General features: G+C 32.1%; 2 protein-coding genes and 2 long non-coding RNA genes across 7 annotated transcripts; 3 read left to right on the top strand and 1 right to left on the bottom strand.

The window, feature by feature from the left end:
- Nucleotides 1-992: 992 nt before the first annotated feature.
- LOC129291530 (uncharacterized) lies at nt 993-5,144 on the bottom strand. Of its 3 annotated transcripts, none has more exons than XR_008588701.1 (4): nt 4,930-5,144; nt 2,731-2,872; nt 2,069-2,157; nt 993-1,245 (listed from the first exon to the last, which is right to left on the bottom strand). It is a non-coding gene; the product is annotated as an uncharacterized LOC129291530 (long non-coding RNA). The 3 variants fall into 3 exon arrangements; XR_008588699.1 differs by having other exon boundaries at nt 2,731-2,891; XR_008588700.1 differs by having other exon boundaries at nt 2,731-3,543.
- Nucleotides 5,145-8,155: 3,011 nt separating this feature from the next.
- LOC129291664 (glycine-rich RNA-binding protein 10) lies at nt 8,156-13,095 on the top strand. Its single transcript, XM_054929143.1, has 8 exons — nt 8,156-8,409; nt 10,753-10,833; nt 11,246-11,334; nt 11,444-11,518; nt 11,896-11,996; nt 12,087-12,239; nt 12,322-12,387; nt 12,717-13,095. Exons 1-8 carry the CDS (start codon nt 8,287-8,289, stop codon nt 12,815-12,817), a joined length of 789 nt encoding a protein of 262 aa, XP_054785118.1. The 5' UTR covers nt 8,156-8,286; the 3' UTR covers nt 12,818-13,095.
- Nucleotides 13,096-18,501: 5,406 nt separating this feature from the next.
- LOC129291863 (protein SULFUR DEFICIENCY-INDUCED 1-like) lies at nt 18,502-19,894 on the top strand. Its single transcript, XM_054929417.1, has 4 exons — nt 18,502-18,733; nt 18,834-19,046; nt 19,127-19,282; nt 19,364-19,894. Exons 1-4 carry the CDS (start codon nt 18,614-18,616, stop codon nt 19,742-19,744), a joined length of 870 nt encoding a protein of 289 aa, XP_054785392.1. The 5' UTR covers nt 18,502-18,613; the 3' UTR covers nt 19,745-19,894.
- A 1,773-nt stretch (nt 19,895-21,667) lies between these two features.
- Nucleotides 21,668-25,591, top strand: LOC129291668 (uncharacterized). 2 transcript variants are annotated; one of them, XR_008588741.1, is made up of 5 exons: nt 21,668-22,127; nt 22,577-22,714; nt 24,286-24,360; nt 24,473-24,554; nt 24,669-25,591. It is a non-coding gene; the product is annotated as an uncharacterized LOC129291668 (long non-coding RNA). The 2 variants fall into 2 exon arrangements; XR_008588740.1 differs by lacking the exons at nt 21,668-22,127; nt 22,577-22,714 and having other exon boundaries at nt 22,723-24,360; nt 24,669-25,590.
- The last annotated feature ends 493 nt before the right edge of the window (nt 25,592-26,084 follow it).

The raw sequence follows: 26,084 nt of genomic DNA on the forward strand, positions 1-26,084 counted from the left end.
GTTAAGGAGTTAATCCTAAAACCAACTTAGGAAACAAACCATTTAAATCACTAAGCAAATATACGATTGCAAAGTAAACATTTAAAACCTTAAAAAAAATTATAGGTTCTAACTATAGCGCATGGAAGCAAGTTAGACGAAAGAGAAATAAAAAGATACTGTCATGACAGCATTTAAATTGCTGTCATGACAACCCTCCCGAGTCAACTTCTAGGAGGCGTCGTTCCGCCATCCGACCTCCGATCAAAGTGATTTTAAAGCTCACACGTCACATTCAAAGGGTACTATAAGTATACCAAATTTCAAAAAGATCCAACGGTCAGATTTAAAATTAGACATGTTAAAAATTTGATTATTTTTGCTGTCATGACAGCTAAAAAGCTGTTATGACAGCACTTCCGGATCAACTTCCGGAGTGCACCATTTCATCATCTGACCTCCGATCGGAGTGATTCCAAAATCCACATGAAGCTTATAAAAGGTTTTACTTGTGACCCAAATTTTAGAGAAATCCAACGGTCGGATTAAGATTTGGACACCCGGATGCAAAAGTGTAGCTTTTTGGTAAAAACCATTTTCAAAATTGTCCAAATCCCATCCTAATGGTCACAAACCTGTAGAAACACTTTGGACACATCAAATAAGATTAAAAACACTTGATAGAACATTCAAATGATGGAAAACCCCCATACATCAAAATTTGACCACCCGGATGCCATTTCCCAAAATGGACCCTAAACCCCCAAAATGCACGAATCATACAAGAGTGGTCACAAATCAATCCAAATACCATGTATTTATATAAATACATATGCTAAACATTTTCACTTGGCTCAGAGCTCCTTGTGGGGCCCACGCACCCACTCTCTCTATCCAAGCTGTATGTTTGCCCATAGCACACCATTTGCAATGCAACCACTTTGCATTTGCTTATAAAATCACATATATATCAAAATAAAGATCTGCTTGTAATAGAAACTTGGTCTACTAAGTAAATCCATCAAAACCACACACCATAACCAAGTTTCCTAGCCACAAGTCTGCAAACAGACAAAAATTCATACACAAGCACACAATCCACACATATTCACACACACACACATAATCATATCTTACTGGCACCCTAATCTTAAATACATTACAATATATTTGCTCAAAAGAAAGGGGTTGCAGTTCTTTACAAATCACAAGCAAACCCCTAGCTTTGCTCCTTTCCCCGTCCACCACTGGATCCTTCGTCTGGACCTAGAATATTGAAAAGAAAGGGGTGAGACAACCACAGTCTCAGTAACAGCGAAATTTACATTGATTATTACAAAGTAAGCCATAATCAAATAAACGAATAATAAATTCAACATAGTATATAATTTAACCATTTAAAATGCATGAATGCATGACCTAGGCCGATATGGCCTTTCATGACCAACAGAATGCCCCCTGGCACTCTTTAACTCGCAGGTAAACCTTATACCTACTTGTACCTCCACAGGCACAAAACATAATCTAAGGTATGATCTAATCCACCGAACCGCCTATGCCCCTTCGACGTGAATCCTGAGCAGTCAAAGCTAACTCCCTCCCAGAGCCAGCCCGACTTACTCTCCATGTGAGGGCTATCTTGGCCTAGGCACTCAACCTCACACTTCATATGTCGGATTCCCTCCCCCACTGAGAGGTGTCGAACACTCAATACACTAACCACTTTAGTGCACTGAGCCCACAATACGTAAGACAACACTGAGTACTGACAGTGTGCCATAGAATATCAAAAATCCACACCTTCTCATTGGTGAACTCCCACCGAGATCATGCCTTTTACTCTTGTCTACCTTTCCTGAGTATTGACCATTCAACACTCTAAAGTAGTATAATATTTATAAATCTCATTTCCATAAAAACATTGTTATTAAACAATTAGAAAACATATTTGCACTATAATCAAAGTAGTACCCCATAACCCCTTATAAAGCACATTTAATCTTTTAAAACATGTAATGCATGATAACTAGTAATATTTATTCAAAAATAGCTAAAACAAAGTAATAAGAAATATAAATTCCCCTGTTACCTCAACCCTTTGGTACTAAAAGGGTTCCCCTTGTACAAAATAGGGCTCGGCTTGTTCCTTACTTCTCAATAAGTTCCACCAACAATTTTCTACAACATATAAGTGATCCACATCACTTATCATGATAAATAGCATTAATGAAGACTATAACTTATACCACACAACTTAGGTCAATGAGTCATAATCCACCCTAATGGTCCATATATTAAACCAACCATTCACATAGTATCACTTAACCACCAAAACCATTTATTAGCCATCACTAGGCTAATTTTCAATTTATATAATTTTTTTAATCAATTAAAAACTTTCACTTAGTGTCACCAACTTTCACCATTAGCCCTTATAATGAAAACCAAACCTTAATTTAAATCTTATTGGGCTCAAATAGCAAAATTATAACTAAATCAATAAGCTTAAACCATTGAAGAGCAAAAACCCAATTTCTCAGGATTTATTTTGTGCCCAAAACACCTCTTTTCATCCAATTATCCACTCAAAATATTATATCACTATATAGAAACTCAAAACATGCTCCCTAGGATCCAAAGAAATAAAAGCTTACAAGAATAAAGCCTTTGGGATCAAAATCCAAAAATTTTCTCTTCCAAAAATTGAAGAAAATCAAGAGAAAGAGAAGAGGATTGAAGTAGGGAGTTTACCTATCGTGTAGCCGAGCTCGCAACGGTCGCAAAGACTCCTAGATCCAAGCCTAACTCCCTCCCTTTCTCTTCTCTTCTTCCTCTCTCTCTCTCTCCCGTTTGTGCGTTTGCTTCCCTTGTTCATTTTCTGCGTTTTCTGCATCTGTTTGCTCCTTAAAATGCTGGTCAAAAATTTTGGGGAAAATTACAAGAAAGGGCCCAACATTTTTTATTATTGCACAAAACCCCGGGTCAACTTTGGTAATTTTTCCCATAGTTAAAAATCAAATAAAACCAAACTTTTGCTTAGTAAAATTCAAATTCTGGGCCTCTATTAAATTATTCTAAATTTTAATTTAATTATAGATATTTTATTTTATTTTTATTTATTTTTTTTAAATAAATTTGAGTCTTAAAATTTTTAGGATGTTACACTCAACTTGAATCAAAACTGTAGAAAACTCCTCGAATACACCCAAAATGCAAAAAAAAATTAGATTTTAGGCACTGTACATGTTGACACGTGAAGTCACACACAAGGACTGGCACCAGCACATAGGGCATGTGACGACCACACGCAGATCACTTTACTAGTACATGAAGGAGTGTGTGATGGAGGATGGAGGTGAAAATTTGGGTTCTAACTAAATTCCTCCTCTTGAACATGATGGTGGTGATATTTTTACAATATAATGTTGGGAAATGGAGGTTTCTAGGTAGACAGTGTGAAACGGGATTTTAGAGGCTTTCAAGCAATGAAAACAACCAAGGATGGTAGAAACACAAGCTTTAATGCCAAACTGATGTAACACACTTACACATACCTGCACGGTGCTGGATAAAGGAAGAGTAGAGAGAAATCAGAAATAAGGAGGGAGAAATGAAGAAAATGAAGAACATAATAGTGGGGGAGCAATAGAGGAAGACATACGTAGAGAGAGAGAGAGAGAGAGAGAGCTATTAGATTTTACACATAATACTCATTCATTCATCAAAAATCTTCTTATAAGAGCAAAGCCTAATCTATTTAAACTAAACCTTCTTACCTATTAAGGAAACCTTAATAACTTGGCTAGATAAAGCTAATGTTTGGATTTCCTTCTTTGTAAAAGTATTAAAATAACATAAAAGTAACTTACTTCTTCCTAGATAGGTTTCTTACAAGCTACATACAATAATAATAAGCTACTAGTCTAGGTTTCTTAAAAATATGTTATTCTCATATTTCATCACTTTGTATACAACATGAGTTATAATAAAGCATAGTTATAAGTGTAAAGAAACGATTATATGATTGACCATTGTATGCCATGACATTTTTACCTACCCAATTTCTATTATACTATTATCAAACCGAGAAAAATATTTCAAGGAACATTTTATTATTCATTATCCATAGAATTTAAAATTTGATTATAATATCTATGTCATTGATAATCAATTTCATTAGTTACCAATAGGAAAGATTCTTCAGATATTATATTAATATGAAATATGATAAAACCACAATTGAACACATACACAAACCATTTAGATGATCAAGCAGAGTTTGGATATTTCTCATCATATTATAAAAGTATTAATCATATAAGAAGGTTTGATCATAATTTAGAATTCAGAAATTAAAAAGTTAAAGGGCCATATCAGAAACAAATTAATCAAACCAAAGCCTTTAGGAAAAGAGGACATCCTAACCACACAAACTTACTATGCAAATTAGGCAACATTTCTACCACCATTTTGGGCATCACACAATAGAACCCAATGAAACAAAAGGTTGTTTGCAAAAATGGGAGGCTGCATGACTAGCAACAACAATTTGGTAATAATGAATTAGTTTATCCAAAGTTTTTATTACCCCTTCCTCCTCATTTTTCTATTGATCTGCAAAATGAAATCAACCTTCATAGCTATATTGAATGCAACAACTGTATAAGAAAGAACTTAAATTACACAAAAATAAATGCCATATGTCTATCAATCATCTAAATCTAATTGAACAAATTTTGTAAGAAGAATAAGAAGTGAAGTGAACTGAACCCGTAGCCAAATAGATTATGAAGTTGAATGATGAGATCATCTTTCTCTTTAGAGAAACAACCATGTTTGACGTTGGGTTAGGATAGTTGAGCCACCTTAACCAACAAATCTTCCTACTCAAAACAGAAGTAGAATTTAATTTGAACAGCAAAAAGACAAATAAATAAATAAAAATTATACCTTAAGAAGAAGCTGTAGATCCAGACATAGGTGAGAATATGAAGGGAAAAATCAAGAGCATGGGAGGCATAGGAAAAAATATAGAGAAAGGGAAGACGAGTAGGGGAGGAATGAGCTGAGGGATGGCAAAGGAACGAAGAAAGAATGAAGAAAAAGGAATTGGATAGCAGAAGGGTTAGGGATTTTTTTAGGAGAAGGAGAAAGGGGGTAGCATCTGTCACTGTTATCAATTTTTTTTTAAAATCATATTTTTTTAAGACAAGCTTTATTTAAAAAGAATGCCTCTCCTGTACCTTTCAAGCCGAGTCATGGAATAGAGAATCTAGCCAACATGTGAGTTGTGGAGCCCAAAATAGAGCCATTACTGTTCATAAGGGGTATTTTAGTGGAATAATTTTTAGTAATATATTGATTTTAAGTAATTACAATAAATCAAAACAAAATATCTAGAGTACATTTTTTTAGTGTTGTCAAGTTTAGTATATCATTTGCAAAGGCTCCCATAGAGTACAACTCATCTTATTCTTCTTATGATGATAAGAATAATATCAAATTAAGTTTGGTCATAGATATTGAAAATTGAAACGTAAAAAAATAAGATTTCAAAAATATTAATTGATGAAATTTGTGCCATATTATTTTGTATCTTCTAGGCTTATTTCTATTTATTTTTGCTTTTTTTCATCCTTTTAATAGGCTCCTCCAACTCTCCAATTTCAGATAACCTTCAAATTACATCTGTAAAAAAAAAAGTAGACAATTTAAGATTGAGATAAATAAGAATAGATTATTTTAACTCGTTATATTCAATAATTACTCTAATTATTAAAGTAATTATTAAATAGAATTTTCTAATTAAATAGCTAATTACTTTATTATATTTGATAGGTGAGTCATACATATTAAATAAACACTTTATTATTTTCAAAAACCTGTCATACTAAATAAAATTATCATCACTTTATTTTCTAATTATCTTAAACTAATTTCGTATATTAAATAAGATATTCGAGAACTCGTTATATAAAATAAGATTATTTAATATATGTACAACAATCTTTATATATTAAATAATATTAGACAATTCATAGTTAAAATTTTCAAAAAGATAAGAAAAAACTAAGATAGGGTATTATCTTAAATATGTTAAATAGAGTTTTCAAAAAATAAATTAAGAAAAAAATTAAATACATACCAACTAAGTAATTGTCATTCGTTGTCTCCCTATTGATAATGTATGAAATATTAATAAAATTGAATTCAAAATGATGGATAAAACCTATCTCAGGATATAACTTTATAATAGTAGAGAACATGAAGCTAATTTTATAAGGATGATCCATTGTTTGTTACAATCTAGAGCACAAGGAGACCTCAAATTTTGAAATTTCATATATTTTAAAGGGATGCAACTTATCTCCAAAACATTTCATAAAAAATTTTCAAATAACTGCAGAGATTCAATCACCTTATAGCAATGTTGTTTCATAGCTAGGATAAGTATTATATATTATACGTAATTAATGAGATCCAAATTATAAAAAAAATATAAAATACATAAATACTTAATCCTACATCCTAAAAGTCCAATTTAACACCATTAGATTCTTCGAATGTACTTCTACCTATCAAATATCAAAACATCAATCACCCTAACTACAATGCGCCACTCCTTTTTTATTGTGTTGATGGCATGAATGGCATGTATCTCATATGTAGAAACTATGGATAGTATGAATAATAGTTGAAAGGAAAATGAACTTAATGCGATTAATTAGAGGAGTGAGTCGAACATGAAGATATAAAATGTGCTATTAGCTTAACCTAATAATTTATAGTTGAATAAGGCTAATTTGAGAGGGAAAATTAAGATGTGATTTTTTAAAAAAATAAGATGATATATATTAAATATTTATTTTCATGATTTATATCCCAATATATATCTCTATATATATACTTGAAATTATGAACCTAGATTTTTGTCATATATTTAAGTTGGATAAGATTATTAAATAAATAGATATTAATTTGAATTTAAATATAATCAGATTTAAATTTCAGATAGGTAAAAATAAATTTTTATTTAATCTAAAAATTAATAATTTATTCCACATCTAATTTCAAACCTAAACAATATATTTTATATTTCTTAAAAAACAATAAATCATTCTAAATTTAACTCCATACCCAACTCTGGAGTACAGAACCACATGAAAGGCAACCTAAAATATAGAATTACAGCAAACATAAAAATAAACATGTGACATCTCAGCCATTAAACTTACTTATATATATATATATATATATATATAATGAAGCTATTTTTCAATCTTTTACTCTAATTTATGATTCATGAAAGTATGTGTAAGTGTTGTAAAGATTTGAAAAACTTAAGATCTCATGTATGTAAATTTTATTGACTTGGTAATTCATTTGGATTAATCCTATGATTACTTTACTTTTAGAATTAATGATGAATTAGTAAGGATGACCTTATATAATCAAGAGAGGTAGTTTTCCAAAGGTGAAAATGGAGAACATGGCATTGAAAATTGAGTAAAATAAAAAAAAAAGAATATGAGAGTTTTACAACTATTATTTTTTAAAAAAATTGAAACGTTGGTAAAAAAAATTGAAACAATATTAATTGAAACAATATTTTAAAACAAAGACGTGTGGGGAGGGGGAGGCTGACTCAGAAAATTAAATTCATGTAAATTAATATTCTTAACTAGATAGTATCTATTCTCTCCGTCACTATATATAAAACTAAAATTTTATTTTATCTTTAAATATAAGATATTATTAATATATTTTTTTATGAATGAATAATTATATTCTTATTAAATTGAAAAGACTCTGTCACTATATATAAAACTAGAATCTTATTTTATCTTTAAATATAAGATATTATTAATATATTTTTTTATGAATGAATAATTATATTCTTATTAAATTGAAAAGAAAAAAAATAAGTACTTTCATTAATTTATTTAAAAAATTTATTTTTATTTATAATAATTAAAAAAATTAAAATATTATTGTATTTTTAATTAAATAATTAATTTTTATTGATTTACGTAATTAAATTAAAAATAGGCAGGGAGGGAGTATCTGTTTATGCAGATAAGAATCATGCAGGCAGCCACATCTGAGCGATTGGTGAACTGCACGCGCTGCAACAACAAATTCTAATTCACAGATTCAGATGTGCCATTTTAAAAATTGGTTCCCATCAAAGGCTCTTGACAAACTATACAAAGCGCGGAGAGGTTTTAGAGCCCTCTACTTTGCCATCGACTAGGGTTTTAAGGTTAGGGTTTTCACCTCTCTCTCTCTCTTCCGATTCCGGAAGCCATGGATAGGTACCAGAAGGTCGAGAAACCAAAACCCGAATCGCCGATAAACGAGAACGAGATCCGAATCACCACCCAAGGCGCTATCAGAAACTACATCAGCTATGCCACCTCTCTTCTCCAGGTATCATTTACTCTTTTTCCTTTCCTTTTGCTTTAGGTTAATCTCTTTTGCTTTTCTATGTGCTTTTGGATTTCATTTCCTTCCTTTTTTGGATTGTATGTTGATTCAATCAATCTACATTCCAGTGGCTTTCTTGACTAGTGAATTGATATAAGCTTCCAATCCTACTTTCGTGATTACTTCCTGTGATTCTTTTTATTTTTGGGCAGTACCTTTTCCACTCGTGTTTAAGATTTTTTTTTTCCGGCTTACATCGCTAGCAGACTTGTCTATTGGTTTTGACCAATGTGCCGATGAAATTCATCTGAGTGAATTCTAATCAATGGACTGATTGAATCTATACATGATTGACTTCTTACCTTTCTTCCCAATTAATAAAACATTTGGAAACCGTCAAACCTGGTACCTGAGACTTGTAGATTTGTAGATGCGGTTTTTATTCCCATCTGACTACCTGCCTGTGCATTCTCATTTTTTCAAAGTTAGGCAACCTTTTGCAGCAAAATGCCTGATTCATGGGGACCATCCTACTTCTTACCTTCACGATCTCAATTAAGATCCAAAGCAATTCCTTTCCCAATCTGTGATGAGACATTCCTGGCTGTCGTTCTTTCATGGAAAGGTATTGCATCATGTCAAAATGTGCAAAGTGCTTTTAAGTTTCAATAGCTATATGAAATCCTTGCAGCATAGTTGAGTGCCTAAGATGCAAGTTGGAGTGACTAGCACCTGAACTGTATCCAGCAATACCGAGGTGAAGCAACTTTAGTGTAGCATACACTTCTTACGCGTAAACTACATGCTTCTTGTGGGGTACAAGGAGCTAGATTTGCCATCATGCCATCCTTTTTTTTATCCTGCTACAAAGGAGAAGAAAGAAAAAGGAGAAGGAAACCCCAGTATAAAATATCTAATTATGGGATTAAGTAAATTAGCAGATGTTTGAACAATTGAATTATGTGAACTATTGAATAAGTGAATGCCGGAGATAAATAAGGAATGGAGTAGATGGAAATTTCAAAATTGGTTAAAAGAGTTTGATGTACAATTCAAAATCTTATCAACAGAAGGAAAGTGATGCATGGGTATTGGAACATTCTAATTTTCCTAAGGCTTATCCCCCTAAATGAGGTTGGCTACATAGATTGTGCAATATCATTGTTCTCTGTCAACAATTGAATCTTTGGATATCTTGTTAACCAATGCCTTATTCTAATTTTCCTAACATTGGAGCATTTTAATTTGGTAGTAATAGATCGGAGCTCTTATGTAATCAGGTTTGGCAATCCTGCTTGAGAAGTATGTGAGACGCATGCTATATGACACTCAAGTTTTGCATTTTAGTTTTTATTTATTCTTCCAGCCCCTAAGCCCTAACTGACTGAGAAACTTTAGGATCATGGAAATGAACGATATTTCTCTTTACAGCAGCTGTTCTTTGCCTATAGTATTCAACTTGTGTTTATATTTGTAGAGAATGAACATCTATTAGTCATCGCAGGCTATCTTCCAAACCAATTAATCTAGTTGGATCTTTTCATGGGAATATCATTGGAAATCCATGCGATGATTACATAATGAGAGAAAGAGAAGATATCATGTGAAAAAAAAACATTATGTTCCACATGTGCCTTATTGTTTATGCATGTGTTTGAATTGGTGAGGACTGTTGCTTTTTCTTTACTTATCTTGAGAAAAGGCCTATGCAGGGGGTAAGGAACCAAGGGGGAATAAATGGAACAGGCTCTTAGAGCAGCATGTTCTGTCTTATCTAGTCATGATGCGATAATGCTTACAACAAGTAGGCAATTTCGTAAATAGTAAATGGTCTTGACTTTTAACTCCTCTGCTTTTGCGCCTCCCCTCCTCCAAAAGAAGAAAGGGGGGGATATTTTGTTTTTTCATTGGTTAACAATTTTTTTTAGAACTGCTAGTATCTTCTTTTTAATTGCAGTTAAATTTTTACTAAGTGAACTATCAACAGAATTGAAGCAGCTTTATTTTAGAGGGACAACAGTTTTGTTTTTGGGTTCATGTTCATATGTGCTTGTACCTTTGGAAAAAAAATTTCTTGGTTTCGCATGATATCATTCATAATATGCTGATGACATTTCTTTGGAATGTAGCTTGGTATTAATTGATTTTAATCGATGGAAGTTTTCATTGACTGTCAATTATGCATTAGATTGAAATAAGCTTATTTCATTCTCAAAAAAAAAAAGCCTTGTTTCTAATGATATATTTTTTTGTGTTTTATTTTTTTGGAGTGATGTGATATGGCTTTTGTAGTCTACCTAGTTGTTAGTAATTGCCTACTTGTTATTATTGAATCTTGCACCCCAGGAAAAACATGTGAGGGAGATTGTTTTGAAGGCAATGGGACAGGCAATCAGCAAGACAGTTGCCATTGCTGAGATTTTAAAGGTTTGAATTCTTCTTAAGATTCCCTCGTCTTTCCCCTTCCTTCTCATATTATCTCCATTCAAGAGAGAAAAGCGTGTGTGGCCAAATAAGAGGGTAGAGCATGTAAAAGCATGCAAAAGTCACATTGAACGGTAAAAATCATGTTGGGAGCGTTTATCCTAATTGAGTCCGAAATTCTTCAATTTGATCTGGTGGAATCAGATAGTAGATGTTGTATTAAGAAAAATACATGGAACGGCATGGGTGTCTATATCTTGTGGCAGGCATGCAGTAATGAGCAAATGTATGGGAAGTTGCCAGGCCACCAACCCAAATTGTTGTTAGAAAATAAAACATGTCAAAATCCTCAAAATACTGGATAATTTAGGATTCATATTGTTCTTACACTGGTCATATTTCTCTCTTAAAACAGAAGAGGATTCCCCGGCTGCATCAAGATACTGCAATCAGCTCAGTGAGCATAACAGATGTGTGGGAACCCATTGAAGAGGGTCTTGTACCGTAAGATATAATTATTGATGTTGAGTTTAAAGCTTTAGACATCAGAGTGAATGCAATTTTTTCCCTTAATTTTATATTAGTGGTTGTTAAATTTTAGTGTTTGATGCAGTGTGGAGATGACTCGCCATGTCTCTATGATCTCAATCACCTTGTCAACTAGAGAGTTAAACAAAAACTCTCCAGGGTAGGTAGTTCAAGGACTTGTTATATAATATACCCAATTATGCTCCTTTTCACTCAGAATTTGCTGCTATATTATCACAAAGAAGAGATAGTATATGCATTTTGTTGGAATATTTTCAAAATGAAGAGATTTTTTTTTTTTGAAAGTCACGTCCTTTTAAAAAGTCGTTTTATAAAGTAAGGTGTTATGTCCTTATTAATTAAGGAATTTTTATGAAAGGTTATGTAGAGTAATAGTCACCAAATTCATGTCTCTTGAAATTGCAACACATTTCCTGCTATAATGGGCTGCTGGGTCTAATTTTCAAGCTTGCCTTATAAGCTTATGGATACATGGATTTGACATTGTTATGATGTTGACTCTGGCTTTCTCCACAGGTATCAGGCTCCGTATAATGTGGAACAATCAAAGCCACAATTCAATTATCAGCAGCAGCAACCAAAACCATCACGTGGTCCATATAATGCTATAAATGAAGGTGACCTATTAGAATTGCTAAAATAGTTGAGCATTAAATTTTCTTGTACCGGTAATGTCTTAAAAACACATCTTGCATCCTTTTCTTCAGACTCATTTGGTCGAGGCCGGGGTCGGGGAAGAGGGAGAGGAAGAGGATGGGGGAGGGGTGGATATGGCTATCAAGGTGGGAATTATCAAGGTAGTTACGGAAATTATCAGGGCGGGTATGGGTATTACCAGGGTGGATATGGAAATTATCAAGGTATGGAATGCGACATGAAATTTCGTTCCTATTTGTTTTGTTGCCTGTTATATATCTTGGTTTTCATGTCATTTCTTGGCAGATAATGGTGGGTATTCAAATCGGGGCCGTGGTGGTGGGAGAGGAAGAGGTTGGGGGAGTTATCGTGGTAAGCTTATCTTGACCAAATATCCTATATTTCTAAATTCAGAGCATTGACGTTCCGTGGAAAGGAACCTGCTTTCTCTTGGTCTGGCACACCCCCCCCCCAAAAAAAAAAAAAATACACACACACACACACAGAAAGTGTTTGACTAGGGTATGCTTTCTTAATTCCCTGCATTTGTTTTTAGTTAACTAAGTCACCCCTCTATCAGTCCCGAAGAAACCCCCCTCCCACCCCCCAGCAAAAAAATATGGAAAACTGCATTTGAGGGATCAATATGTATATATGTTTGTTCTGTCTTATTAGCGATGATACACATGAGGTTTTCACAGGTGCTGGTTACGAAAGAGGCAGAGGTGGAGGTAGGGGTTATAGCCGTGGTCGGGGGCGGATGGGAGGACGTTCTTCAAGGAGTGGTGGCAACCAGGCATGATGTTGAATTTTCATTCCGTTCCTTCTAAATTCTTGCCCAGTACATGAATTGTTATGAGAATACCTTGTTGATAGTGTGATTTGGCTCATGATCCTGCAGTATTAAGCAGTAGTTTATGTTTCCTAGTGATTAAGTTGATATGGGCAAGGTTTTGCGCATCTGTTTTTTTAGCTGGAAAGCATCTAGTTCTGATGTTTGCTGCAATTCATTTCAACTTTATGGTTTCCTACACCATATTTGTATTTATCTTAAGTTTCTATATATGATCTTTTCTACCATGTACCACAATGTCTACCCTTTCATGATGGCAAATCTGAGCCGTATATGCTACACGGCTCGGGTGCAATTTATTTTGATGCCATATGAAGAGAGACCAATGCAAAGACTGCAATTGTGTAATGATTTGGCTGTATTTTGGGTTTGGATGTTGCAAAAAATTGAACCTAGGACACGACCTAGTGGTGAATGCAACGCCACAAACTATTGTTTCAAGGGCAATGATGTTAAGTGCTTATATGACTGTCCATCCTGAAATAAAAAAGCGTAAAACACAAACACAAAGCAAAGTAACTATTGATCCAAGAAAAAGATGTTACCGCTACCCAATCAATATAACTATTATCATGCAGATAATCAGATACATATCATGTTAACACCTCAATTTGTCATAAAGTTCGTTGAATTGTAGTTTATTGTGAGTTTGATTTTTCAAATGCGCATGACACTCTGAACATTTAATACTTGATTGATAGCCTCGCTAATCTTCAATTTTTTACGCATAAAGATTCATTTTCCTAACAGAAGCGTTAAATGGGTGACAATCATTGCCCACGTATATGAGATTTAATTTAGAGGATAAATGGATGCTCCAGATGAAATAGGCCTTCAATTTTGTTCCTCTTTTGACGGGATTTGTTATTTTATAACCATTTAAAATGCTTTACCAAACCCTCAGCCGCCAAAATGGCCTTTGGATTCCTATTATGTACAAACAACTCTCTCTCTCTGCAGCGGAAGGTGATGCCGGAGGAGGATACAGAAAGGAAGTGAGAAAGTTTAGTTGGTGTGAATTAACTGTTCTGTTAATAATCAAGTTTTGAATGTTACGGTGTTATATGCATTTAACTCAGTTTCGAGGAGTTAGGAGATTTTAACCAAAAATATTTAAAGCAATAAATTAATGTCCATTGAAACCATAACTTTCATACTAAGCACTAAGTAGATATTTTTAATTATAGGTTAAAATATTCTTTTTAGTCATATAACTTTATATAATATTTTAATTTGGTCCCTTAATTTTATAAAGCATTTTTTTCAATCCCTTAACATAACACTATTAGTTTCATATAATTATTTTTTGTGTTAATCATTGTTGTTTTTTAATAAATAAACTTAATATGTTAATATTTGAGAATATTTTGCTAGAATTTAAAAGTTTAACATAATTTTTTTTTTTTTGGCATGAAACTAATGGGGTTGATGTTAAAGAACTAAAAAAACACGTTATAAAATTAAAATATAAAAATGAAATATTATGTAAAGTTAAAAGATTAAAGGTATATACTTTAACCCTTAGTTATATTTTGGCACTTAATATAATAAACACAAGTTAATTTAAAACTATTCAAATTTCAACTAAATTTTTGTGTATTTATAAATATTTTTATAATGTGATTAAAATAATAGATTTTCTTTTCTTTCTGGTAAAGGGCAACTTGAAATTAAATAACAAAAATTAAAACACCAAAGGATGTTAATAAGACACCAATGTCTCTTTGCAAAGGCTGCAAAAACCATGGTGTTTTCGAAAGTCCAGCTACAAGCCTAACATGGAAATATTTGAATAAGCAAAATCCTATGGTAGAACAGAGGTTGTATGAGAAGCAAACTGTTCCTGTAAAAAAAAAAATATAATCTTCTATATTCCAATTGAAGTTGAAGTTTTCCAATGTCCGTAGAAAAGTAATGTCTTCATGCATGTACAATTGAGCCATTCCAGCAAATTTTGAAATGCAAGATATTTAACACTTGATTTTTTTCAAATGAGCAAAAGCTCAATTATATTTACATTAAGGTGCCAAAATAATGAATTTATGATAGTTAGATTCTGATAATTTTTTTTAAAAAAATTAGTTATAAATATTAATTCAGAAGTCATAAATTTAAAAGTTCTAAATACAAATAAGAAAATTTAAATTTTAAATATAACTTTTAATTTGCAGTTAGAATTTTTATTTCTAACTATTTGAATTAATATTTATAACTTATTTTTTATGCAAATTTTATCAGAATTTAACTATTATAAATCTTCAGTTTTAAAATTTCATCGTCATCCTCCTTTATACATTTCGGCACCTTTATTTTTTTTTTAAATTTTATAAAGGTGCAAATTTAAAAGGAAAGAAAGAATGATGCTTCCCCACGGCAGGTTCATTCGTGCGGACAAGGCATCCTAGCGAATCTAACCCGGATTCTGTACCAGGTTCACTTCTGTTTGTCCCCACAACTATCTCACGTCGCTTTCATTCGCCATGATTTTTTTTATTATATGTAAATTAATTTAATTATAGCTCAGAATAAAAATATTTCAAAATTTTAATAAAATACTCAAAGTCCTCAATCATTACTTGAAATCTGAGTTGCAGAATTTTCACATTAATAAGATTTTAAAGGTTTTTTTTAAAAATCAATTAATACAAATTTTCAGAAATTTAACATTTATCTTCTACTCCATCCATCTCAAATTATAAAATATTTTTAAAAAAGATTCATCATCTTAATATATAAGACACTTTAAAAAGGTTAATGTTTCATTAAGTAGGTTTATTTCAATATTATTATTTCTCTCTTTATTTAATTTTTGTTTCCCTCTCTTTTTAATATATTAAATAAAGGATAATTTTAAAATTTTATATTTTTGTTCTGAAAAAATAAAATTTTTAAGTGTATTTAATAAAATTTATTAGTATATAAGATTTATTTAAAATTATCTCATAATTTGAGACAGAAAAGTACAATTTACTGCTATATTATAATCTTATTATAATCTCCAATTGATTTTTCAAGCTTATAATTAAGGGAAAATTTCAGTGAGGGATCCTTGATCAAAGATAATGAAAAAGAGAACCCCTGAATTTCTAAAATTTTATTGAAAGACTCGTGCGAAATTTCTATCAAATTTGTGAGAGAAATGACAAAATTGTCCTCATTTAAAAAAATAACATAAATAACTTATTTGTTTCTATATTATATATTATTTATTTATTTACGAAATGTTATTTCTTTTCTTACTTCACTTATTTATAGCTCTAATTTCACTATATTTTATTCCAAATGTTGGTTTCACGATAAGACGATTTGTTTATTTTATACTATATATTGTTATTTAATTATTGAATGTTATTTATTTTTTTACTTTATTTATTTATGGCCCTAAAATAAAATTAAGTGAAAGCATGACTATAAATAAATAAAGTAGGAAATGAATAATATTCTGTAACTAAATGAACAACAAACAACATGAAAATGAATAAATTATTTATATTTTTATTTAAATGAGAATAATTTTATCATTTTCATCACAAATTCAAATAAAATTTTGTATGTGTTCTTCAAAATTCAAAAAAAATTCAAGCAGCATAGCTGAATAAAAGCACATATACATAGGAAAAAGAAAATAATGGCCTGGAATTCAATCGAAGGATTCATTATCCAAAAAAGATGGGGGAATGACACTTTGACTTCGATATGGAGTGTCAATTTAATTATAGAGAAAAGTTTAGTGAAGGTCCCTTGATCAGCGATAATGAAAAATTATATAACGTCCCTCAGATTTTGTTGTAACTTCTCTTTCCCGTACAGAAATAGCGAAATAGGGTGCGCAAATCCACCAATAGTAGAGGGATTCTGATAACGTGAAGTCGCTTGTTAGTAGGTAATCATTATCATGCGTTTTATGAGTGAAAAGAGTGGTGCATAAAAAGACCTTTTATTTGTAAAACACACAATTATATTTTATATTTTTAATAAACCTGTTTTTATTATTAGTATGAACAGTTTATATTTAATTTATATTGTTTAAATTTAATATTAAAATTTTAATAATTTTTATAAAGTAACTATTCAAATTTGCTCTGAACGGTTCCAATTTTAAATTTTTAACTTGTAATTTTTTCATAAAAATATTTTTTTATAAGAATGCCAGGATATTATCTTTATTTTTTATATTGTATTTATCAAATAATTTTTTTTAATAATTATCTAAAAATTTTAATATTATATCTGAACTTTCAAGAATATATCTAGATAATTAATTTATAAAAATAAAAAATATTTAATTTAACTGTTTAAATTAAATTTGTATTATTTAAATTAGTGATTAATAAATTTATTAAAAATTATTATAATTTTTTTATTTGAATAAATATAAAATAAAAAATTACATTTTGATAAATATAATTGTGTGCTTTACATACGAGAAGTCTTTTATGCATATCTCTCTCCTCCAACATTGAATAAAATGTATGTTTATGATTACCCACTTCAAAGTCACTGCACATGATCAGATCACCAATAGAGTGCAATTATAATCATAAAGTAATGCAGTGTAACTAACAAAAATTGATTCAACTAGGAATAAAAAAGCGACTTGAGTCCAAAATATTAACATTTTCCTCAATTAATCTTATTTAAATCATGAGCAACTTAATACATGTAAATTTTTTTCTTTTTTACTTATTGTAATTAACCTAAATTTTTGTGTAAATTTTTTTCTCACTTATCAAGAAGTACATTGATAAATGTGACTAAAGGTAAAAAGGTAAAACAATATATCCCCTTCATATTAAATTATAAAAAAATTTGGAAAAAATAATTGTTTCATTAATCATAATTTTTTAATATTACCCTTCAAATGGAGAGAAAATTAAAATAATACTGTATCTTAATGATTAAATATATAGGGATATTTTAAAAAGATTATATAGTTTTGTTTAGAAAAAGTAAGTTAGTAAAATGTCATTATTGTATTTTATTGGTTTGTGCAATTTTATATCAAATTATCTTATAATTTGAAATGAGGAATGAAAGGACCATAAGATAATTTAATAAAAATAAAATTTCATTAATACTTTTTTCAATATTACCCTTTACGTAGAGAGAGAATTAAAATAATTATAGACTTAAAGTTATATTTTTTTTGGCCTAAAGATTTAAAGTTATATTAAATAAAAGATATTTTTAAGTTTAGTTTTTGAAAAAATAAGTTTATAAAGCATTATTATTGAGCTTTGTTGGTATGCATAATTTTATCTTAAATTATCTTATAATTTGAAATGAAGAAAGTATATTTTTATGAAAATAAAGAGTTAAAGATTTTATTGGTATATAAAATTTTTTTTTGACTTGTATTTTAGAATGCGCGCCTAACCATAATAAGTTTTTAGAATCCTATTTAATTACCGGAACTTTTTTTGAGAAAACAACATAAATAAATATAAGTAAAATTATGCCGGGTGTGCAGTTGCTAGATGAGATGCGATGGCAAGACAAGAGGCATAAGCATATGAAGGGAGAGGCAGTGTGATTAATCCGGAACACAAAAACGCACCGAGTCATATGTACACAAATGATCAGATCGTGCCGCATGTGGCACGACAGGAGGCAGACGGCAGGATGAGTGCGATTGGAAGGGGAAGGAATATGGACAGGGTTTGCGACAACATACATCCAGATTGTGGGGTATAAATGCTTGCAAGGCTCTGAGGTGTGGAATTCAGTGCTTGCAGACTCTCTCACATGGAGGAAGCAAGCGAGAGCAGGAAGAAGGGCCCCAAAGGGAAAAAAGACGACCTCTTCCATGTCATTCACAAGGTACCTTACGGAGATACTCCTTATGTCAGAGCCAAGCACGCTCAGGTATGCATGGTCGCTCCCAAAACCTTTTCAATTCCATTCATGAAGCCTTGATGGGAATTGAAGTTAATAACACTGAATTGAGCATATGCGTGGAATGCAGCTAGTGGAGAAAGACCCGGAAGCTGCCGTAGCATTGTTTTGGGAGGCGATAAAAGCGGGGGACAAGCTGGAGAGTGCTCTCAAGGACATGGCGGTGGTGATGAAGCAATTGGACAGAGCCGGAGAAGCCATCGACGCCATCAAGTCCTTCAGATCCCTTTGTTCCAAGCACTCCCAGCACTCGCTCGACAACCTCCTCATTGACCTCTACAAGGTATCATCCCGCTATTCCATCCATCTATACTACTATGCGTAGCACACGAATGGCTTCGCTTATTCACTCGTGAATGACAGAAATCCGGAAGAGTAGAGGAGCAGATAGAATTGCTCAAGAGGAAATTAAGATCAATCTACCAAGGGGAAGCCTTCAGCGGAAAGCCCACAAAAATTGCTCGCTCTCATGGCAAGAAATTCCAAGTTTCTATCAAGCAAGAAACTGCCAGATTACTGGTACTCCATCATCATTCCTACTTGCTATTCATCAGAATAAAATCAAAGATGATGACGAATTAATGAATTAGAGGGGTGCAGGGAAACTTGGGGTGGGCGTACATGCAGAAGGGGAACTACATGATGGCGGAGGTGGTGTTTAAAAAGGCCCAGATGATAGAGCCGGACTCCAACAAGGCCTGCAATGTGGGGCAGTGTCTGATGCGGCAGGCCCGATTTGAGGAGGCCCGGTGGGTTCTCGAGCAAGTAATCGCGGGCTCGGACAAGGGCAAGGTGGTTAAAAGAGCGCAGGACATGATGTCGGAATTGAAACTTACAGCGTCACATGCACGGCTGGGGCCTCATGATGCTCTTGTGAAAGGAATTGACCAATTACTCCCGGTTTGGGGGTACAATAGATCCAGAAGGCTTCCAATCTTTGAACAGATCACTCCTCTCACAGATCAATTATCCTGTTCCTAATCCTTTTTATCTTGGCAACATAAAATGGTGGCCCACTTGTATTTAATTAATAATATATACCAGAAACAAATATTACAGTCTTACCATATTTGTACCGTTTTCTGGTTACTGGCTTCCAATAATCAATAGATCCCAGTCATTTGAGTTCCATTGGATTTCATGCCTTTATAATTCTTTACCACTCATTAATGATGTAATGTTACTTTTTTATTACTCTCTCCATTCAGATATTTTTAATCAAATCATGCAAACTAATAAAAATTAGTTGTCTAATTAAAAGTGCGCAACAACATTTCCATTTTATTGTAAATAAAAATAAATATTTTTTTAAAATAAATTAATGAGAATACTTATCTTTTTTTTTAATTTAGTAAGGGTATAATGGTTTATTCATTAAAAAATATGCTAACAACTCTTTATATTTAAGGATAAAAATTTTTTTAAAAGATTTCTTCTATATAAGGACGGAGGGAGTATTTGAATACTTCTTTTAATTATTTTTACTCTTTAATTTCAGCTCAAAGTTGATCTTATAAATCATTACCTCCACTCTGATGTAATTAAACAAATATTACTTGTGCAATCTCCTAACCTACGACGTGAAGAAGATGTTCTCATTTGGAGACCCTCATCTGATGAAAACATCTCCATTAAATCTGCTTACAAAGCCATGGATTTCCAAAAAGATCAGCACCACTCTGATATATGAACTAAAATTTGGAAGTGGCCTACATATGAAAAAAAATAAAACACTTTTCATGGAAAGCTGCCTCAAATCATCTTTAGTCCAATCACATGCAAATATCTAGGAATGCTCCCCATCAACGTCTCTGTCCATTTGATTGTAACCCCCCTGATTCCTCAATTCATATTTTACGAGGTTGTGAAGAAGCCAAAGAAGTCTGGCAAAAATTAGTTAAACCTACAAGACTTAACACTTTCTTCTCCTTTAATGTGCAGGACTGGATAATCTGGAATGCAAAGAATGAAGCAAGTAGTTTAAAAACAGGAGGAATGCCTTGGCAGAAGCTTTTTATACAAGCTTGCTGGAATATTTGGAAAGCTAGATGTAAAAAATTATACTTGATAGATAACATTCCTAATAGCAATATTGCCTTCTCCAGCACTCAATAGATAAATAATGACTTGAAGCTTCTATCCAAGATTAACTGCTTGGGTAAAAGCAACTCTACAGATGAAGGAAAATGGAGCCCACCTAAACTCAGATGGGTTAAACTGGACACAAATGGTTCTATTACCATTAATGGTGCTACAGCTTATGGAGGCATCATCAGAGATGATAAGGACAATTGGATTAAAGGTTTTTCTAAGTTCTTTGGATATTAACCTAGTACAGCAGCTGAACTCATGAGAATATTTGAGGGACTTAAACTTTGCTGGAATACGAAAGTATCAAGAATCAATATTTACTCTGATTCGATGGAGGCGTTGTTACTCATTAACCGTACCTACTCTGAGAGTCACCCATATTATGACATTATTAGAAAGATCAGAGATCTTGTTATGAGAGACTGGATATTCCCCTTTGACTATGTCCATAAAGAAGCTAATCGATATGCTAATCTCTTAGCTCACCAGCCTCTATATGATATCTTTAATATTATAATTTTTGATGAGCCACCGCATGATTGTAGAAACATCATGGTTTTATATATGACTAGACCTTAGTCTTTTGTATGGTTTTACTATGACCTTGTAATTCAAAAAAAAAAAAGTTATCGACCTCATAAGTTCAAACAAATTCACAAAGAGAGGTGATGGGAGTTGTAATAAAATCTCAAGAGTTTTTGTTTCATTAAATAGCATATTAAACGCATGCGCGCACACACAAAATAAATATATTGATGATATTGACATAAAATCAGCACCTACATATCAAGAACACCCATTTTTCCACATCAATCTTAATAACAAATCTATTCCAGGCAAGCCACTCCTAAAACACGGCTCCAGACACTAAACACTGTTCATCAGCTCTATGAACAGTACCTAGCTTTAGCTACAGTGTCAGCTTCACACCATCAACACATGGCTGAAGGGAGGTTTAATTAATACATGCATCTGGGAGAAGATTTTTTACAAGACTTCCTTGCCTATTTTGTACGGCATTATCATCATTTTTCAGAGGGCAATAGTACTCGGCTTTTGACTTCTCCTACAAGCCTAATCGCTCAACCACACAAAACCAGACTCATTTGTTTTCCTACCCATTCGCTTTGTCTCGGCATCCTCACTTCTCCTGTAAGCTCAATCACTCAACTCACATTTGAGGAAAGGTTCTCTAATTCTTCCGCCTCCAACCACTGCTTCTGCCAAGCCACAGATCCTCTGATTCCTCTGACCACCTCTTCCTTTACTGTAGGTATAGGCTACCTTTTCTCTATCTACCTAATCTCATCTTTCCTTCTACATCTCATCCCATTACTCTACTGTGGACATGACGGGAAATTGAAGTCGGCAGTAGAAATTTAGTTACACCATAGACAAGCCAGAAAATGATTGTCTATTTTTTCTTGCCTTTTGTGTTTCAAAAAACGGTCGTCACTCATGAGGAAAATCCTTAATCTCTCCCATTTTCTTCCTGGGCTGCTTCGATTTTTCTACACTTTCAGCCAATATACATGCTTTATGTATTTTAAAGATATATATTATCTTAAAGAGCTGAAAGGTGTCATCTTGATTGTTTGAATCTATGGAACAGCTTGTGAACTTCATCATCTAGCCACCAAGATATCAAATCTTAACCATTTATTATATTCCCTGCGTCTGGCTTTCTAACTATCAAAATGTCATTTTTACATTATTCTGTAGGGATCAAGGATTGATGTTGAATTATGGTGAAGAGAAGGAGAAATGATACGTATTCTTTTAGAAGAAAGAGACAGAATAATCAACCTCAAACTATGGGAGTTGCTTCCATTGGCATTGCTAGAGCAAGGAACCAAAGAGGTCATCTCGATCTCTCTTCACTCCCTTTTATTGTATTTATGCTCAAGTATCGATGTCATTAGCCATTTTTATGTCCTAATAAGATTTTGACAGTATTTTATGTTGAAAGGATTGGTAGGTAGATTGAGGATTTTCCTTTATTTTGAATTATATGCTAATCACTTTACCTGCCAATGGTTTAAAATGTATCATTTAAACTTTTATAAAATGTTCTTTTACTATCAAACCATTGTCTGCTATTTTCTTAAATATAAGTAATAGAATAATTGAGGATTTAAATTTGTCATGACATATATTGACTTTGCTTAGGATAAATATGAAGCCAAATCACCATCCTCTTTCCTAAATAATTAAAAAGGTTTACCTCTACGTAATTAAAATAGTTGAGAAATTGACCCATCATTTTAATTGTCTGTTATGTTTCTTTATCTTTATCACCAATCCTCTCCATGAGCTCAATAATGCAAAAGGAATAATTAAGCTCAACAACAGCGACCTAGAACTAATGAAGATGGGATTGGTGGTGCTTAATATGTTTAAAGCATCGACTCCCTGTAAACCCACAAGCACGGCGGTGATGAAGAAGAAGAATAACAACTGAACTAACACTGAGCTAATTATCCTAAGCATTTAAACTTGTATAATATGTTCTTTTACCATTAAACCATTGTCTGCTATTTTCTTAATTATATTTTCTTAAGTATAACTAACACCACATGGAGCAAGAACATGTTCAAAGGATTCTTTTATTTTCTTTTTCTTTCTCTTTTAACTTTTTTTAGGCTTAATCATTAGTTATTTACCCTGTTTTTTCTTTTTCAATCATCTATTTATTTGTGTGGTAGCTACTCTGTGTGGGGGGGAAGAAACTAGAACATGGATTTCAAATGTACTTAAAAAGCATATAAGTCTACAGGATTACTTTTGTGATTTTGTTATTTATAGATTTTGAATAATCTTTTGATTGATCGATATAAGTTTACAGGATTAGCTTTACACCTATGGCTACTCAATCTATTGATAAAGGTTTCATATTTATTAAGTATGATAGGACATGGTTGTTAGGATATAGAGTATGAAAGGACACTTTGAGCATTGTGCACTGAAGTATGAAATGTGCTTGCTGTTTTTTATTAGTCCCTATATCATATATAATCTGATGGAATATAAGACATTAAGGTTTTATACTTGATCTATAAGTTATTTTCTATTACACAATAGTATTTTCCTTTTGGCTCCTAAAAAACTATCGTTGTGTCTATTACTTACTTCCACTGACACTCTCATTGCACACATCCTCATAATAGTACTTTCCTTCTGACACGTGACCAATTCATTAGTAATAGTTTGAATTTGAATTTCAAATTGAGTAGCCACAATGGCATCATTAGAATCTTGTCTTCACCCTCAAATATCACAGCTCTATTTTATTAGCTTTGCCTGAATTGTCCTTGTCCTTTCTTCTCTTCATTTTTTTATTCTGATTTCTAACTTCTTTTTATTAGTTTAACACTTGATTTGTTGTATGGAGCATCAGATGGCTTCTTATAAATGATTTCTCTCCCTTTCAGGTTGAGATTAGTGCTGGATATCCACAATCTTTGGAAGCAGTAGACTGAACGAAGTTAAAGATGAAGAGAAAGAATGTTTGTAGTTAATTTATGGTTTCCTGCCCTTATTAAAACAGTTGAGTTTTATAAATCATAATGTGTGGTTCCTTATTCTATCTGTATATTTCATTGTGTCCATCAATTGTAGGAGGGTTCAGATGATCTTTCCATAAAGAGCTCAGATCTTTTTGTACTTAAGGGATTTGTTATTCAACTAGAGTCCAGCCAAAGTAAGTTAGAGTATTACCATCTAACATTTATGTTTATTATGTTGAATTTTCTCCCTTATATCTTGATTGTTTTTTTAAGTTATTGTTTTTGAACATGTTTTTGTTTTTATGCAGAGAAGTGCAATGTACTAGCAGGGGCATCTCACCAGTAGATTTCGAGCTGCCTTCTGTCATTATTTAAATTGAAACTAATGTATGCTTACAACTGGCAATATATATATATATATATATATCCATTGATAGGATGTCTTTTTAAAGGATGGCGATATGGAAGGACACCTTGAGCATTGTGCAATGAAATATGTAACCTACGCATTGATTTTTTTGCTTTTCCTATATCATAAATAATATGATAGCATGCAATATATTAAGGTTACATAGTTTATCCATCAGTTAGTTTCTATTGCACAGTAATATTTTTCTGTTTGCTTTTTAAAAAAGGTCCCATCAGCTTGTTTTGCCCTCTTTCATGGTTCGTATTTGATACATAGGACTTAACTCATTACATTGTATCAATGGATGGGCTGATCTCACATGTTCTCTTGCCTATTTTGACCAGGACATGCTTCAAATTACACTGATATTCTTGCATGTTCCTACCTCGATTCCATTGATGCATTGCTGGATTTGTTTTCTTCTCAGTTTGTTCTTTCCAATATTTATCTATTGTTTTGATTGGCATCATGACTCGTGACACAAAAGTTCCTCTTCAGCTTTGTTTGGTGATAGAAATAGGCAAGTTTCTTTTTGTAAGCCATTAAATAAAAAATGAGAAAGACTAAAAGGATGCTGTGTGAGTGTGGTGGCTATGCTATTCTCTGTTACATTAATATTTTTTTATTCCTATAAATAAATTAGCTTGAGCAAGTTTCTAGGATGAGTTAGTCAAAAGCCTTTACAGAGTTGTTTTACAGTATTCTAGATTCTACAATTTAGTTGTTTATCTTTGGAGAATAATTTTATTCTATGGACAATGGTTTTGTACATGTATTTTTCCTTGAGCCAAATTCACTTCCATATGTATGATATACTTATTTTCTTGGATGGAAGCGTTGGGCAAGAACCCCCTTGCCTCTACCTATATATTATTTTATTACTTTTATTTATGGGCCAAGTTAGGTAAGATTATATTGGTGGCAAAGTTATATTGTGCATTATGCATGTTATTCGTACTAGAAGTTTATGCGGGAATGAAATTGTTTGAAATATAAATTAATAATTAGCTATTTAGTTTAATTTTACTCATTTAGATGTCAAATACTATTAATATAATGCACAAAGAAATCTCTCATTACCTCTAACCTTACAATTTTTTTTAAAACTTTTAAGGTACGAATGTATGATTTTTTGTAATTGTTTTTGAGTTAACTACATAGTGAAGAATGACATCCTTATTAAACATTTTTTGGCCAAATACAATAGCTTTATCTAGGTAATACTTCATTTATTTTCTTAACCATGTGTTACCTATTATGGTGTAATTGTCTAGACTATATACTATCATTATTTAAATTTATATGTGTGTATCAT

This window comes from Prosopis cineraria, unplaced genomic scaffold, assembly GCF_029017545.1.
Source record: "Prosopis cineraria cultivar Desert tree isolate PC_DT_omini unplaced genomic scaffold, ASM2901754v1 PC13, whole genome shotgun sequence".
In the NCBI taxonomy this organism is placed as follows: Eukaryota; Viridiplantae; Streptophyta; class Magnoliopsida; order Fabales; family Fabaceae; genus Prosopis; species Prosopis cineraria.

What these genes read in the sequence shown, in the direction of transcription:
- LOC129291863 (XM_054929417.1), top strand. Translation starts at nt 18,614, where the DNA reads ATGGAGGAAGCAAGCGAGAGCAGGAAGAAGGGCCCCAAAGGGAAAAAA. An exon ending in TCAGAGCCAAGCACGCTCAG is followed by an intron (nt 18,734 to 18,833) that starts GTATGCATGGTC and finishes CGTGGAATGCAG; the next exon opens with CTAGTGGAGAAAGACCCGGA. An exon ending in TCCTCATTGACCTCTACAAG is followed by an intron (nt 19,047 to 19,126) that starts GTATCATCCCGC and finishes CGTGAATGACAG; the next exon opens with AAATCCGGAAGAGTAGAGGA.
- LOC129291664 (XM_054929143.1), top strand. Translation starts at nt 8,287, where the DNA reads ATGGATAGGTACCAGAAGGTCGAGAAACCAAAACCCGAATCGCCGATA. An exon ending in ATTGAAGAGGGTCTTGTACC is followed by an intron (nt 11,335 to 11,443) that starts GTAAGATATAAT and finishes TGTTTGATGCAG; the next exon opens with TGTGGAGATGACTCGCCATG. An exon ending in TGGATATGGAAATTATCAAG is followed by an intron (nt 12,240 to 12,321) that starts GTATGGAATGCG and finishes ATTTCTTGGCAG; the next exon opens with ATAATGGTGGGTATTCAAAT.